The sequence below is a fragment of the Diadema antillarum genome, unplaced genomic scaffold (genome assembly GCF_040938485.1).
Source record: "Diadema antillarum isolate AM-2024a unplaced genomic scaffold, OU_Dant_1.0 seq00001715_RagTag, whole genome shotgun sequence".
Lineage (NCBI taxonomy): Eukaryota > Metazoa > Echinodermata > Echinoidea > Diadematoida > Diadematidae > Diadema > Diadema antillarum.
Window position 1 is genome coordinate 218,285 of NW_027272404.1, and position 14,718 is coordinate 233,002.

Sequence of the window (14,718 nt, forward strand, 5' to 3'; positions counted from 1 at the left end):
AGGAGCAAAATGGAATGTTTGTCCCCAATTTACGGGGGAGCCATCCCCCCCCCCCTCCCATCGACGCCTCTGCATATGAGGGAGCTTTTGTAAGTGAAAGATCTGCTGCACACTCTTTGATAAATTATTAGGAAATATACGTCAATCTCAAAAGTGTACAAAGTCTATCGAAAGGGATCCAGTATAGCGGAGCTTTTGCCTGTTTGTGATTGCAATTCAACGATCTGGTGCATAATTCTGGCGATATTTGGACAATTTTCCATAAAGAAAGTTCTGGGTATGCCAGTAGATGTATCCTGACTGAGTCATCAGAGTCATCGTCGTTTCTCAGGAATGATTCAGGAAATGGAGGGAGTTCAATTATGGTGGTATAGTTTTTGTTATTGTTTGTTTGCTTTCGTACATATTTTGCAGATGGTCCCAAGTTGCTCGTGTCACAGCATGTTTACATGTAGGCCTATACTATTTGACGTTGTCAATGTCTGGGCCATACCTTACAGTGTAATGTATCTCTAGGTGTCCATGTATTTGTATGCATAAATGAAGAACATGTATAGAAAGAAAAAATAGGAAATTGAAAGAGAGATAAGAGGGGTTGGGTAACCAACAACAAAGGGCTGGACTCATATCTTTTAATCATGGCCATTGTATTCTTTGGATGGCATTCATTTTTCTTTGATTGTTTGTGACCATAAGTTGATTGCATTGCATTTTTTTAAATGCCTCCGCCACAAAGTGTCGCTAGAGGCGTTATGTTTTCGGGTTGTCCATCTGTCCTTCTTTCCATCCATCCTTAATCAATTTTGAGGAAAACGTAACTAAAAAAACGTTTGAGGTATCCTAATGAAACTTGGCATGTATATATGTGACCGGCTACAACAAAAGGATCCTAAAGTCGCTGACAGGTGAGCCGAGAAAATCGAGTTTGAAGTCAGATCACCAAAATCTGTCAAAACGTTCGAATTTCTGTTTTTACATAATTTTGTAGTCTAATGTATCTTCTATCATCTGCCGAAATTTCCAAGCTAAATGATCAAAGGGAAAGCCTGAAAAAAACATTTTTCTGGGCCATGCTTGGCTCGCCCGTCAGCGACTTTAGGATCCTTTTGTTGTAGCGGGTCACATATATATATATATATGGGTGAAAACGTTGATGTACAATTGGGCAAATCAGGGGTCAAAATTAAAAAACGTGACTCACTGATATAAATATATCTCAGTCAAATGTCATTGATATCAGCTTTCTTGCAAACCTGATTATACTGGGATATCTCCAAGGGTGTTGTTTTTATTCAAGGTTAGATAGAACTGTGACATATTGGTGAACGTCTCTGACTAAAATAAACATTGTTTTAGTGAAAATTCAAATGAAGGGTAGAAAAACATTCAAATGAATATATTTTCATCTTGTTCATGCCTTTGAAGACTGTGTTAATTTGTTCCTAAAATACTGTTTACCTCCTGTGAAGTTTACAAAAGCTAATACACGCGGAATTTAAAGTAAAAGTGGAGTTTTTGTCGTTTAAGCAGAGATTTTTATATTCGTATCTTCACTTTCATCTCATTTGAACAAAACATATAGCAGGGGTCTCATTTGTTTAAATGTTAATGTTCAGTAGATACTAATAATGAATTCAGTGCATTTCCTTCGGTCAAATCCCCATAAAAGCCCTTTACAGATGCTGAAAGTAAGCCATGTTTTGATCAGAGACGTTCAGGTTTCACTCATAGACGTTCCTCAGACATAGACAATACAAATGATGTCCTTTGATCCATAATTACGAGGTTTGTGAACAAATAACATTATCATTTTATTAAACACATGTTTATCTTTTGTCAACAATTCAGAATGGTAATTTCAACTTGAATTATTTTTCATAATAATCGATTGTAACTACAAACCTCCAAATTGTAAGAGGAATTTCGATTTCTACACCAAAAATCAACAACAAACCTGTCCTTGTTATATTATTCATATCTTACAACACTTTTGAATGAGAGACAAATAAAAATTACATGAAATACTTGCAATTTCGACTACCTTACCTAAATTATTTGTTTATATCAGAGACATTTGCTTTTCCATCAGGGACGTTTCGGCTGTAAGTTTTCACTAGAATTAAACACCAAACTCCCTATTTTAAAAGATGCTCGTAACTCAACATTCCACATTCATTGAGAAATCATTTACCTAGGCATATATGTCAAGAATTGTTTTTGTTTATGATGACCACTACTTTGTATTTCACCTTCCTGTGTATACGAAGGTGTGCCCACATGCTATCAATATTGTATATGTTTTCTTTCAAATGTAGTCCAAATCTATAACAAAGGTAAGCACGAATTTACTGATACTATTTTAATTTGACCACTATACCTCAAATATGATTATATGTGTATGTCAGGCCAGTTCGGATTTTTATTAGGGACCGTACCTGGGCCACTGTTATGATGACGTCTCAGAAAGCTGTAATTAGCCTATACTCATCCTAGAAGCATCAAATTCCGCTGTCCTTTTTTTTCTGTATACTATGGGAGATATAAATTGTAAACGCCAAACTCAAAAGAATATCAACGGTGTGGTACAGCAAACGTTTGACCAAAAATGAACTGAAAACCTCTTTCAAGAGGTTGACAATAACATTACAATATCACATTTTACCTGTCACATCGGTCATAGGGGATTATCAATCCTTCTTTCTACTCGAAGGCGATACATACGTAGTGTTGTAGAGGAAACTATAAAAGTAAAGGGACATTCTTAATAGACGTTCTCTTGTTTCATCACAGATGTTAGTATTTTTCCTTTTCTCATGTATTTTGCTTACAAACCTCAAAAATATTACCACTAGAATATCTCACCTTACTTCTAAGATAAAAAGAGTCATTACAGGGGAAATTTAGCCCAAATATGAGCTAGCCGCTGATAAGAAAGAATAAAATCTTACGGGCTCAAGAAAAATAAGGAAGTTATGACGTTTTGAAGTTTCGCTATTTTTTCAGGAAACAGCTTTTGAACGGTCATAATGAATATGCAAATGGCAAATTGAGCTTGTCATTCCCTCACAACTTGCAATAAGGTTTGCACATAAACATTTTGAAATTTTCAGTTTTTCATTCAAACATAATCATGCCCGAGGCTTAAATCCGGGTATATCTAACTGATCACTATTCTAAAGGTAATCAACCAGGAATAGCATCATGTTTCAGATTTCAAAGACAGAAAAATTGAATTTTCGTTATTTTTTGTACACGATCAATGGAAAAGTGTGAGGTTATGACATGGTTAGCTCACTCATTTGCGTATTCTTAACTGTACGAGAACTTGTTTGCAGAAATTAGCAATACTTCAAAAAGGCAGTTAATCAAGGGTGCAATTAAGCACAATTAAGGGTGCAAGTATGCACAGCAGGTGTGCTGCTATTGTTACAAATTAGGTGCAAATTTGAACATTTATTTCTTAGCGCGTAAGCCTCCGATTTTACAGGCTCAAAAGCAAACGTAGTGATGTGCATTAAAAACAGAGTCCGTATTATAACATTGAATTGTATTTCCCCTCCACTTGCTATTCCATGTCCTCAATCAGTGCATGGTATCGACCGCGTCGCTTGCTACCTGAAACAGGGGTTGGGATAGTCATTATTTTGTAAACAGATGGCACCTCCAAGATGTCCGTCCGATCTTGCCAGTACCACGGCCGTTGTCTGGAACTTGTAGGCTACATGAACATGACTGAGCCTAAAGATCCTGAGCAGGACGAAATTCTAATATTCGGAGCATTTAAAATCCATCCGGTCTTCCCATCTTGCTGTAAGAAAAAAAAATAAGAGTTAAAATGATATTAAAATAAATCTATCATGCACTGGAAGAACAATGTGCGCACAAATGAACGTCTCTGATCAAAATTATAAAATCAACATTGTTTTTAGATTGCGTAAATTACCTAGAACGATGTATGTATACGAGGGCCATATACTGTGGAATAATGAAAAATCTACTCCTTATTGTAGTAGTTGAAAATATGTAAAACGTTCAGTGTAACGTCTCTGACGTAAACATCTTTGCTTATCAGTACTTAATGGGTTTGATTTTTACAAGATATTGGCATTATATTTTGATTGAGGAACCTATGTGCTACAAACATAGGCACCAATTTGCCATGATGGGTCATTGATATTGGTTTGAGAGCAGATCCTATTTGTTCAGAGAACGTCTCTGACCTAAACCTGTTTTTCTCACATTTCTGCCTCTCTCACAAAAAATACGTAAACTAAAGTGACTACTACATAATAATCATAGACTATTGACCTATTACTAGTCATAAATATAGTTTCTGTCCTGGCAATGTGTTTACACTTGCTTAATCAACAGAAAATCTTAAATTTGAAACTCTTTTACATATTTTCAACATCTTTCAGGAAGCTTCATTTTTCTTAATATTATAACACGCCCGTGTTATCTTGGTTCTACTTGTTCCTACTGTACTAACTGAGCCCATCCAGACATAAATTTACTTTAATGTTCTCATAATTTGTATAGTGGATGTCTTTATTTCATGAAACAGTAATTTTCAGAGACGTTTTTCATTTTGCTCAGAGACGTTCGGTCTTTGATCTTCGTGCAGATTCTTACATATTTACTGTCTATCCTTTTTCAATTTACCTCAAATCCAAAGATTAAAATACATAATTTCACAAATGATACTGATTGTCAAATCTACGAGATAATAATTCTAATAAATTGGCATAAACACCAGGAAAGTTTTTGTTATTACTCACATTTTCAAGATTTGTGGGCATATCTGTCGTTGAACTGTGCTGACTCGATTCCAGGATGGCTCGTCAGTGCGTAAAATAAGCACGCAAATAAAGTATCATGCAGTGCGAAAGTGTCAGAAGAGGGAATATCCCTTCAGAGACTTTCAATCAGGGACATTCGTTTTGATCAGAGACATTCGCCAATTCGGGTTTTCAACCAGAACTCATTTTTGTGGACAGTATGCTACTAAAGTTGCCAATTATCATAGTCGCTTGGCTCGCACTGACATACTGATAACCACTTTTTATCTCAAGCATAATCCACTTTCATCAATGACACCATTACACAACTGAACATCTCTGATGGTTATTCAGTATAATTTTCTTTAATGAGCCACCACACGATTATTTCACACAGCTCACTCACAAATTTTGATGGAATGGTAGTATGGATAAGACACTAAATAAATATGGCCTTACATGTTTTCATAGTCATCCTGAATTTTTGGCGTCAAGGAAAAGATAATTCATTCAGAGACGTTCTTTTTCAGACATAAGTGAATTCAACATTTCCTGATAAGATAAATAATACACACGTTCATGGCAGAAGTACTTGATTAAATAGTTGAAGTGTGTGGGCTTCCTCACAAGGAAAAACAAAGCTGTAGAATTGCATTAGATAGAAAATTAAGACGTGTGATTCTGGGATTTTTTCGCAAAATATGCATTTTTGTCAATTTTTTCAGCTTCAAGACATTATTTTTTAAAGAAAATGCAGTAAGAACACTAGAAAGTATATATTTTCTGAAAGGTACAACTCTCCCCTACCAAATGATACCTAAAACCATGAAAAACACCCCCAGGTGACAATTTTACAAGGGTTTGAATATCGAAAAGCCTGAAAATGGCCAATTGTACATCGTTCAACGTTTTCACCCATATATATATATATATATATGCATGAGTGGATGAAGTTGTGCCTATCAACATTTGGGTGCACATGCTCAAGGTTTAGGTCAAAGGTCAAGAGAAAATGCAGCTCAAGGTATCATCATGAAGCTTAGTACGTTGTACATATCTATGCATGTACTGCCTGACAGTGATTCCCTGGGTGATTTTAGGGTCATGGGGTCAAAGGTCAAGGGTCAATGGCCGGGATAGAATGCTAAAATTTTACTCTTTAATGCTGAAATTACACTTTTTCTCCATACCTTGGAGTTTAATCAACGCAAAAACATATAAAATGGTCATACATCTAGGTCAAGTAAAACTCCTCAAATCCCCAAATGCCTGCCCTCTCAAACAATATAGCCATTGATCCAATTAAACCTACTTCAAGGAAAGTGAACAATCAACACATTTGTGACAAACATGTCATTTTGATTTTTTGCCAATTATGTGACACTGTCACCACACATTGTCACAACGTACTATAGACTTCTTACGGGAACCGTGCATTATGGTGGAGGCATAACAGTTGCCATAGCGACATTTCTAGTTTTTGGGTAGTAGTGGTGCAAATGATACTTCTCTGCTTTTGTAATATTGTGTGTTTGCACATTTTATTCTACTGCGAATATCAGACTCTAGGCTACTTGAACCACAAAAGACACACAATTTCTATTTTGGTCTCATCACTTTACATGGAATAAAGCAGATGGTACCTTAGATGTATTTTTTTGCACTATTATCAAATTGTTGTCTTGATTCAGAGTGTAGCCAGAACTTTCTGTGCTCGGAAAAATGGAGTCCATTAACCAAATTTTTACCACATTTCGTAATCAGACTTATGTTATGTGCCAGAATAACAAATCATCTATTCATATTTCTGAAGTATAGGTATTCTCTATTAACTCTTTTCAGATCCTCTAAAACACTTGGAGAACCTAGAAAGTTTGAATGCAGCTGGAAATTTGCTTTCAAGGTAATTTAAATTTGCATAACTTTCAAATAATGTGGTCTGATTTGATGTGTGTTAGAGGATAAGATTTAATTTGGGCAATCCAATGTGACTGACTTACACTGCATATATGCTAAAAGAGTACCAGTGCCATAAAATATAAAAATATGTTGATATTCCAGTGTACAGGTCAATGGTGCCTCTCAAAATAACAGAAGTGAGAACAGTGACTGAACTTTGGTGATGAAACTTTAGAGGTGTTCGGTCTCAATACTGTAATACAAGGAATGTTTGCATGCATTTTAAGTTCGCGAATTTTGCGAGAGCCAAGATTCGCGAAATTAAAATGCACGCGAAAGTCCTTGTCTACACTATATATGCATTGAATGTCAGAGGCAACTCGCAAAAGTTCATGCCGCGATAAAGGCCATTAGCTCCAATTCACAAAAATTTCATGCTGCGAAAATATGTTTTACAATATACATTGAAGCATATTGTGCCAAACTGTACCATGCCCCGTTGATAAGCTTTACTGTTCAGTGTGTATGTTTGATTCCTCCAAATTCTTTCAGTTGTAATCCTACTGGTTCATGATTTTCTTTACTTGATACAGGTGCTAGAATTATGAATGACTTGTATTACCTGGATTGTACTCTAATGATGAAGTTGTGAAAAATGTGTCACTTTAGATTAGGGACAAATCCCACGATTGTTTCAGTGTCTGCTCTTGAGAACTTTGTAAAAAACACATACAAATTATATTCACATGCACCAAAATGTTTTGAAAATTGATTCTCCCTTTAACAACTTGGGATGTTTCACAAAATGCCTAAGTCATGCGTAAGTACCCAAATCATGCGTAACTCCCAAAATCATGCTTAACTTTACGCACAACCTGTACATGTTGTTTCACAAAGCTATAAGTCATGCTGAAGTTCTGCATTTTAAGTACTGTGTAGGTCTCACAAATTATGTGTAACTTTATGCATGATCTAGATCATGATCATGATGTGTCAAGTTTCTAAGTTAGACTTGGGATATTTCAGAAAAATTATATTTCACTGTAAAGACTTAATGTGTAGATGCCAAGCTGCAGTTACCCTGTTATTTGTAGGAACGGACAAATTGGTGGAGATGATGTAAGATACAAATGTATGTGATTAAGTCAGTGGTACAAAAGACCATGCAGGTCATCACAGCCAGCACCTAAAGTAAGGCTACGGACCACTATATAACAAGTACATGCTTGGGTGACCCGCACCTCGCCATAGTTAATGTTTATGCATATTTGAATCACATTTCGTCACTGAAATTCTAGGAAATCCCACTCACATACAGAGAAATGCTGAAGATTCCAATGGAACTACAAGTTCACTGTTCGATGCCGGAAATTTGCAGCTATCGTCCTCAAACGCGAACGATGCGGAATAGTTGTGGGCTAAGGAAGGGGCCCGCAACTCGCCACCCGCGCTCCCATAGACAAAGCACGTAAAATACGTGTGCGGGTGACCGTGATGATACTTATAACACGTATTCCTAATATAAATTTCAAATTTTCGCGAAAAACTGCTCGTTTTTCACCACACTTTGCTTGTTTGTGGTAACCCTGCCAAGTTTGAAGTATTTTAAGGCATACTGAACACAGTCCCGGGCATATTTTTGTTGTTCAGTGCGCTTGTAACAATTTTAAGCCGGGTGGCGGTATTTGGACCCCTGGCGAGGTGCGGGCACCTCTCTATACTGCTTAAATATCCTTTAGCTTGCTGGTTTTGTTAGCTAAGTCGAAATGATGGATCCCTAAGTAACATGTTAGGCTGAGAACACTATTTATTGCATTGTAGCTTGTACATTTAGTAAAGGACAAGTTCACCTTAATATACATTGTGTACATGTCGAATGAGTGAATGCTGCAATATCAGTTACACACATTAGTGAAAGTTTGAGGAAAATTGGACTATCTGTTCAAAAGCTATGAATTGTGAAAGTTTCAGTGCAGTCACTACTGGATGAGAAGACTACTACAGTTTGTGATGTCACATGTGTAGAAAAGCATAAGCAAATGTAAAGAGAAAATTCTACAAAATTTTATCTTTTTGGAAAAAGTACACATTCCCGAGACTAAAAATTGTTACTGACTTGCCAAGTCAGGTTCAGTCCCTGATATTGCTGGTGTGGTTTAATTCTGCTTACACAAATATTACTTCAATAGAATGACATGTGGTGTACAAGGTCAAGTGCAGTAATGATAATTAAGCTTCTCTTTTATTCCAAGGACCAACTTGGCCTTGTGAAATGAAACTAGAGCATACACTTTAATGTGTGTGTGAAAACCTAAAAAATGTGCAGCTTGAACTCCCAAGATCACTGCCCCTACCTGCCAAAATATCGAAAATCCTTCATAAAATCCAAAATTTAATCATTTCTTACTTGTGTCATTGTCAACCTTTCCTGCAAGTTTCATCCAAATCCATTAACAACTCTTTGAGAATTTTATATTTATTTTGCACATGGACAAACAAACCAGCTAGCAAACTAACGCCGATGAAAACATTTAACCTCCTCCCTTGGCAGAGTTAATAACTCAAATATCTGGTCGTAACATAACAAAATTATGATCTTACACAGAGCTCCTTTGATGCAGAGGGGCGGGAGGGTGTTGTGGATGGCCAACATAAACCGGTTTTCAGAGTAATTATAGTGTGAAATCGATCTCTTTGCCAATCGGCTACATGGGGGTCATCATGGCGCTCAAGTCCACGGTATGGAGACAGTGCACTTACCCACTTGTACATGACTTACGGTTTGGCGATACACGAGCACTGGCACATGCACAAATCCGACCATTGGTCCTGTAAGCCGACTGCTGGCGCGCAGTTGCTTCTCGGCTTGAGTAGATACGACTCAGCATGTGTAGATGGTAGACTGTCGATCACATGCTTTAAGTGCCTTCACCTCCATGAAGTGGGTTCAGGAAGACAGTAGGGGTAAAGGTAGGGGGAGAAGGGGAGGATCAATCCCAGCTTGTCCGGAAGACATGAGTGTTCTATCTTTCCCTCATCAGTTTCAGTGGGTGCCCAACTTGGCAGGTGCCTGTAACCTCCGGCATGTGCTCGCTGTGGCTGGGCTCTGCAAACCCGTCTCTGGTGCTAACTAAGTGGCAACTTCACTACTTTGTACAAGTAGATCTAGCTATCCTACCCTTCCTAATGCACTAACTCTCCTAATTCCTACCCTATTATCCTGATAACTTCCCATTATACCACACGTGTACTACATCTCCATATTCTGGGGTTACACCCATCTATTCACCCTCCTCTTATACTAACCCCTACAGTTGAACCTCTCGTATCCCGACAAGTCGGGAGCGGGGCTCATCCGGATAAGGGATTTGGCCGGATACGGGAGACTCAATGCTTTATACATGTACATATACATACACATGTACTGATGTAGCCCCTTGTAGTACCACATGTAGTAATGTGTATACTGCAACCTTTTCATTGTTACACTCAGTAACCAGAGACTCCAACCCCAAGCACCTTCTGATCTGGAGATTCTCCCGCCCGAAACCCCCTAGCAAACGGGAGACTCCAAGTTGATGTGTGCGAAGCGTGAAGTTCCTAGGGTTCTAGATGTTCTCTGGTGCTATCTTATAGTCTATTTTAAGGCTTATTTTTTCAAAATACGATAGCAATAAGTAAGAAATCCTTTCCACCGGGAGACACAGAGCCAGGGCGGGAGAATTCAAATCTCAAGCGGGAGAACGGGAGATTTTGCAAAAATGGGCTTTCGGCGGGAGATCTCCCGTCGAAAACGGGAGAGTTGGAGTCAATGAGTAACAGACAGCTACATTACCTAATACCGTACCGGGCCCAAGGTAAAAAGTGATAGCGCATTGCGATTGGGTTGCTCTCTTCCCCACACTCTCTCTCCCTCTCTCTCTTTGTGTGTGTACAATTTTTGAGTGTTCAATATTATTCGTTGCTTAGCCAATGACTCGAAACAATGCATGTCTATCTAGTCATATCAACGGCTGTGTATGGACCTATATGTGGCAATGCGATATGAGAGGACTCGAGCACATAATCTGTCCATGTTCTTGCGATGATTTGGGGATGTTTGGGGATGTTAAAATGTCTGAAGGTAAGCAATTTGGAAGGAAATTTGATGTAATGTATGTTAATCATGTTGGAAGTAATATGTAATTCATGTGTGTTTGTGTAGGAGTTCTCAAGGAGTTGGGAATCCCACTTTCCTCCCGTAATTATTTAAAAAAAAATCTCGGCGAGATTGCGTCCGTATAATAGAGAGATCCGGATAAAGGGAGGCCGGATAAGAGAGGTTCAACTGTATTTTAACCTATCTTCACCTTCCTACCTCTCACCCTGTACTACCCCACTATCTAGCACCTGCATATCCTGTCCATTCTCCCTATTATCCCACACCTGCCTACAGAGGGGGCACGTGCCCCACCCCCCAATAAAACTTTTGAGTGCCCCCTTTAACAAATAATTAATCAATTATTTAAAGACCAAAATGAACAATAAAGGCACTTTTCTTGTCTAAAAGTTCTCAATTTCATATCTGAAATGCAAAATTTAGAGGCAAAAATTATGCAGCATTTGCATTGTTATATCTATACACTGATATTTACTTATGAGTAAATTTAGTGTATAGACGGTAGCCTTGCATCCTCCAGTATGCCCCCTGAAACTATCCTTCAGTAAACCTTTCATTTTTCCTTTTCTTCTAAGCTTTCTAGCATTATAAGAATAATTTTCAATGCTCGAACAATGCAATCACGTTTAAGCTTTTAATGACTACATTTCAGACATGGGCAAAGTGAAAGTGGCTCGCTTGCTCTGCTCGTACCTAGTAAAATGAATAGTTTTCATAAGTTTTGATCATAGTCCTTCGCAGTGATTTTTTTTAAAATTCCCTAGAAATTTGATTTAAAAAGCTCTGTAAACACGACTTTTATACTCTGTTATTCACAAAAAGTCCTTACCCTCCCGCTCGGTTGCTTTGGCATTGAACTATTGAATGTCATGCCCATGTTTCTATGATTTTACATATGTTTGCATGTGTGTGTGTGTGTGTGTGTGTGTTTGTGTGACAACTTACTACTTCTTTGTGGGTAGAACTCTCTACTTTGTACATTGTCCCTTCCTACCCCACACAGCTTTGATTCTGTCTACTGCCTGGCAACACTGCAGAACTTAAAGGACCTGCGGTTCCAGGACCCACTCCAGGAATGGACAAACCCCATCTGCCAGGGCACCAGCTATCACTCCACCATGACATCTCACTTCTGCCACCTGCGCATGTTGGATGGTGAGCGAATGAGCGGCCAGGGGAGTGAGGTCTATACGGTCATGCGGCAGCTGGACAGAACAGTAGCAAGTGCGTTCCTTGTCTGCATGCAATCTGCATTCGTTCCATGGAAAGCTATTACCTTTCACTGCATTATTGGCCTAACGATAGAAACACCTTCTCAAAGTGCTCATAGCTGAGCCAGAATATACTTTGTCATGTAAAAGCAGTAATATTAATAGAATACATGTACATCAGTGAAAGTTTGAGAAAATTTTGACAATAGAATCAAAAGTAATGAATTTTTAATGTTTTGGTGCCACCATTGCTGGACAAGAAGACCACTGCTATTGTCAATCAGTTGGAAGACTACTTCAGTCGATGATGTCAGTATGGACAACAATGTAAAGAAAATACAAGGAGAATTGAGACAAAATATGATTTTTCATGAAAAGTACTTATTCTATCAACTTGTTACTGACATATGTTAAGGGTAATATTATCCCCCCACCCCTGCCTTCTAAAACTGGTAAGTCAAGTGCTCTTACATTATGGCAGAAGAGTGAACAATTTTTGAATTTTCTTAATATTCTTATGCCTCTGCCACGAAGTGTTGCCGGAGGCATTATGTTTTTGAGTTGTCTGTCCGTCCATCCTTCCATCCGTAATCAATTTTGTGGGCAGCGTATCTTAAAAACCTTGAGAGGTATCCTAATGGAACTTGGCATGTATATGTATGAGTGGGCGAAGTTGTGCCTATCAACTTTTGGGCGCACATGCTTAAGGTCAAAGGTCAAAAGATCAAGGTCAAATGCTAAAAATTTCACTATTTCCCCCATATCTATGCAATGCAAGAAGGTATTTTCTTGAAACTTAGTGTATGCATGAACCAGGCGCGGCGATACGGTGCAATTAACTTGGCAAAAGCATATGACCTTGAAGCCTCATTCGCATAAAGTAGACAGCTTGTGTACGCAAAACTGCTGGGGAAGTGTTGCTGGACAAACGCAATATCTCACTTCAGAAGCCATCAACTGATTAAATCTATACAGCAAATCAAAGGAAAAACTATTCTCTAACTCCCAATGTTAGTTATTTGGGGTTTTATTGAGGATAAACCTGTGAAAATAACATCAAAACTTAGCATCAAAAACAGAAAATTTGGTCTCAAAACAAGTGTTATTTTTTCACATTTTCCTTCATTGCCCCAAAATGAAACTTTGGTATATGACTTGTGGTAGTATCCATACTGGTACTGTGTTCTGAATATTTTTTCTGTATCATTTGGCGCATGGATATGTCCAGAAAAAAATGGAGATCACTGTCACTTGTGACCCATGCAAAAGCCATCTATAACGTAAGCAGTATGCAGTCCGATGTGTCAGTTTTTGTGCTGCCTGAAACAGTTGAAGCACATTGCAGGGTTCCTCTCTTGCCCACTCACCACCCTGTGGACCGAAAACTGAACCCTGTCACATTGCGCTGAACCTGACACCGCTGATTGGCTAAGTGTGCACTGACCAGTAGAGAATGCATGTGCAGGAGGATGATCTAGTTGTGTATGTCCAGTATTTTTTCTCTTAAATTCGGTTGTCTTTTTGCTTTGATTTTCACCTACTATACTATTATGTGAAAACAAGAAACTTTGCAGGTAGTGAGTCTGGTGTATACAGACTAGCAATATGTTAATCAATGCATATTCATGCAGTGAAGACTTATGTCCAGAAAAAATCGTAACCCTTTCCCACGGTCGACTCAAACAGAAAAACACACATATCTCGAAAGATAAATCAGCATTTTCGCCCAAAAATCATATGAAGGATGATATATCCATATTAGATATATGTGTGAAGTTTCAAGAGATTTGGTACTAAAATACGTTTTGTAAGGGAGATAGGAGGTGAACTCTCGAGATTTTTTTTTTTCCTTTCTGTCCGCACAGTGCTCGATGACCGTTACGAATTCCAAAGCTTTGGCCTCTTATCAGTGAGTTAATTGCACCGTATCGCCGGGGCTGGAACTACCAAATAAAGATTCTCCAGAGATAGTTTTGGGTCGTTAGGTCAAAGGTCAAGTGAAAATGTTACAATGTCACTTTTTTCTCCATATCTCACAAATAGTTCAAGGTACCAGTACATGTATCTTAAAGTTTTTACGGCACGTTTCGATTATGGCTCATAACTTTTGATGTATATGTCCGTTTGTGGCCAAACTTGGATAGTAGATGTCTCTTGGGGATTTGATGGTCACCACAAGGTCAAAGGTCACAGACAGGGGTCAACAAACTTTTAGGGCCCAATGTTCTGTTTTTACGAGGCGTTACGATTATGGCTCCTAACTTTTGATCCCTATGTCCATTTGTGACCAAACTTGGCTGGTAAATGTCCCTTGGGGAGTTGAAGGTCACAGACAGGGGTCAACAAACTTTTAGGGCCCAATGTTCTGTTTTTACGAGGCGTTACGATTATGGCTCCTAACTTTTGATCCCTATGTCCATTTGTGACCAAACTTGGCTGGTAAATGTCCCTTGGGGAGTTGAAGGTCACCACAAGATCAAAGGTCATAGGAGGGGTCAATTAACTCTGGGAGTTAGAAAAACAGTAATGTCACTTTCCCGTTCTGCAGAGTCTGTGCTGGACACGGTAATGTGCACTATAGATGTTTACGATCCCCATGCCGTCTCTCTGTACATGAAGCGGGAAGACATCGGAAACAAACATGCTAGGTTCAGTCCTGCCGTTATCCTTC

The 14,718-nt window shown here is 38.5% G+C and overlaps 1 protein-coding gene across 1 annotated transcript in view; it reads left to right on the top strand.

Annotated features, from left to right (window-relative positions):
- Window positions 1-14,718, top strand: part of LOC139711858 (leucine-rich repeat-containing protein 61-like) — a 111,487-nt gene that overhangs the window by 66,220 nt on the left and 30,549 nt on the right. The window contains exons 4-5 of the mRNA XM_071623710.1: window positions 6,621-6,681; window positions 11,840-12,060. Of these exons, the coding sequence (XP_071479811.1) occupies window positions 6,621-6,681; window positions 11,840-12,060 (282 nt within the window). The remainder of the gene's footprint in view (window positions 1-6,620; window positions 6,682-11,839; window positions 12,061-14,718) is intronic.